We start from the raw sequence: 2,700 nt of genomic DNA on the forward strand, positions 1-2,700 counted from the left end.
CCCTCCTGCGGGCTGTGGGTGACCGGGTCGGCCGGCGAGAGCAGGGCGGTGGAGGGGCGAGTGGGAAGGGTCTACCTTGTCCAGCCACTATGGGGGTGGGGTGTGGGGGGTCACAGTTCGATCTCAAAGGTCTTCTGCTGGTCGCCAGAGAAGGGGTTGGGGGCGGCGGGGGCCTTGCCCTCCAGGGCTGCCCACTGTGCTTCGAAGGGATCCGGGGGCTCCTGCCGTGGGGCGGGCCCTGCCGGCTGGCTCGGCTCCGGGGGCCACGTTGTCCCATTGGGCTTGGGCCGCACCGGCCCCAGGAGGCTCTGTGGGAAGGGGCTGGCCTTGGCCCCCAAGGTCGTGGCGGGGGCCTGCGTGGCGGAGCAGAAGGCGTTGGCCACCATCTGGGAGGGGGTGATGCCCACCACGGGCACGCTGGGGAGCGCCACGTAGGGCACGGCCGGCGGGTAGGCGGAGGCCACGGGCACGAACGCCGGCGGGACGTGGGGGGGCACAAACACCCCCATGGGCGGGGCGGGGGCGTCGTAGCTCAGGGGGAACACGGGCAGAGGGGCAGGCATCGCCGCCACGGCAACGGCCGCCTGCTGCTGGGCCTTGGCTGTCTTGGCCACTTCCTCCAGCCAGCGCTCCGCCTCCGACGGCGTCCGCTTGTGCCCCGGCTGGAACGGGGGGCTGGGCGGGGCCCCCGCGGAGGAGTCGGACCACGCGGAGGGACCTGCGGAGAGGAAGAGGAGAGCAGGGTGGTGCTGTGAACCAGCCGCCGGAGGAACCCGAGTGGGAGGGGGGAGGTGGCACCTGCTGCCATGGCTGACCATACCTGTGCCTCCTCCTTCTGCAGGCGCCGTGGCAGGAGCGTGGCCCGTGGCGCCGTTGACGGGTGCAGAACTGGCGGGCTCCCCGGTCAGCTGGGTGAAGCACGTGTCGATCTGGGCACCGATGCCATCAGAGTCCCCGTTGGCAGCAGAGATCAGCTCCAATACTGCCGGGGGGGGAGAGGGGGGAGGAAGGGCAGGCTCAGCAGAGGGGAGGGGGTGGGGGGGCTCCCCTCTAGATCCTGTGAAGCAGCAGCGGCCAGGCTCCGAAGACCAGCTGTCCTGACATGGCCGCAGTGTTCCCTCTAAGCTGAGTAAGTGTGAGCTGGCTCACAGCTCTTTAGCCTCCGGCTCTCACACATCTTTATTTATTTCTCTATTTATTGGATTTTTTAAATCCCGTCCTCCCGGCCTAGGCTGGCTCAGGGCGGCTTACAGAGTAAAATTTCAACAATGCAGTAAGATAAAATCACATCCATTAATATAAATACAATCTTAAAACCGAATAAAGGGCTAGTAGACATTTCCTCATTTTCTTGACAGCTGTCCCAGCTCAGGAAGGGATGTGGCTCCAGAGCAAACGAATTTACGCAGCAGCCAAATCGCTCTGTCACAACTTGAATGCCAGGCGCTCACCAAGTAGAATTCCTGCTCGCAAAACCTCTCATCTTAGAGGGAGCCTTGGTTGGAAATGGGATACCCCCAACTTCCTGTCCTCAAGAACGCCTGTGCCTGTCCCAACCCCCTCCTCAGGAACGGCCACGCAGGGATCAGGCCACACAGCACCACCTCCTCTGGGTTCGAGTTCAGGCACACCTCTCCACCCGCACTGGGCCTCCCTGCGCCTCGCACGCAGAGGAGCCCCCCCCCACCAGAGCTGTCTCCCCCCCCCCCTTGACCTGGTCTCGTGTTCTTTTACATGCTCACGGGCCCGCTTTTTAAACGGTCATAACCCACCCACCCCCAGTAAATATGAAGAGGTTAACAAGGAGAGGAGGTTTCCCCTTTGCCAGGTAAGCAGCCCCCCCCCCGGGGGGGCATTCTGGACCATCTCTGGGCCTCTACCTGAGAAAGCCCGGCTCCTCCCGCCAGGCCACTTCGGTGTCTGAACAACCAAGGTCCTCAGCGGTGGAGCAGATCCGCTCAAATATTGCAGGAGGCCCCAGGCTCCGTCCCCCCAGCGGCCTCTCCCATTAAAAAGGACCAGCCAGGAGGTGATGGGAAAGACCTCTGCCTGAGACTCTGGAGAGCTGTCAAGAGGGGCCGTGGCTCAGTGGAAGAGCCTCTGCTTGGCATGCAGAAGGTCCCGGGTTCAATCCCCGGCATCTCCAGTGGAAAAGGACCAGGCAGGAGGTGATGGGAAAGACCTCCGCCTGAGACCCTGGAGAGTTGTAAAGAGGGGCCGTGGCTCAGTGGCAGAGCCTCTGCTTGGCATGCGGAAGGTCCCAGATTCAATCCCCGGCATCTCCAGTTAAAAAGGACCAGTCAGGAGGTGATGGGAAAGACCTCCGCCTGAGACTCTGGGGAGCTGTGAAGAGAGGCTGCAGCTCAGTGGAAGAGCCTCTGCTTGGCATGCAGAAGGTCCCAGGTTCAATCCCTGGCATCTCCAGTTAAAAAGGACCAGGCAGGAGGTGATGGGAAAGACCTCCGCCTGAGACTCTGGGGAGCTGTGAAGAGAGGCTGCAGCTCAGTGGAAGAGCCTCTGCTTGGCATGCAGAAGGTCCCAGGTTCAATCCCTGGCATCTCCAGTTAAAAAGGACCAGGCAGGAGGTGATGGGAAAGACCTCAGCCTGAGACTCTGGGGAGCTGTGAAGAGAGGCTGCAGCTCAGTGGAAGAGCCTCTGCTTGGCATGCAGAAGGTCCCAGGTTCAATCCCCGGCATCTC

The 2,700-nt window shown here is 62.4% G+C and overlaps 1 protein-coding gene across 1 annotated transcript in view; it reads right to left on the reverse strand.

Annotated features, from left to right (window-relative positions):
- Positions 1-13: 13 nt before the first annotated feature.
- The window catches only part of NUMBL (numb homolog (Drosophila)-like), an 8,344-nt gene continuing 5,657 nt past the window's right edge, over positions 14-2,700 (reverse strand). Inside the window, exons 7-8 of the mRNA XM_015422859.1 lie at positions 821-982; positions 14-718 (exon numbers count right to left, since the gene is read on the reverse strand). Coding sequence (XP_015278345.1) covers positions 111-718; positions 821-982 — 770 coding nt within the window. The 3' untranslated portion in view covers positions 14-110. The remainder of the gene's footprint in view (positions 719-820; positions 983-2,700) is intronic.

This window comes from Gekko japonicus, unplaced genomic scaffold (genome assembly GCF_001447785.1).
Source record: "Gekko japonicus isolate JY-2015 unplaced genomic scaffold, Gekko_japonicus_V1.1 scaffold6505, whole genome shotgun sequence".
Classification (NCBI taxonomy): domain Eukaryota; kingdom Metazoa; phylum Chordata; class Lepidosauria; order Squamata; family Gekkonidae; genus Gekko; species Gekko japonicus.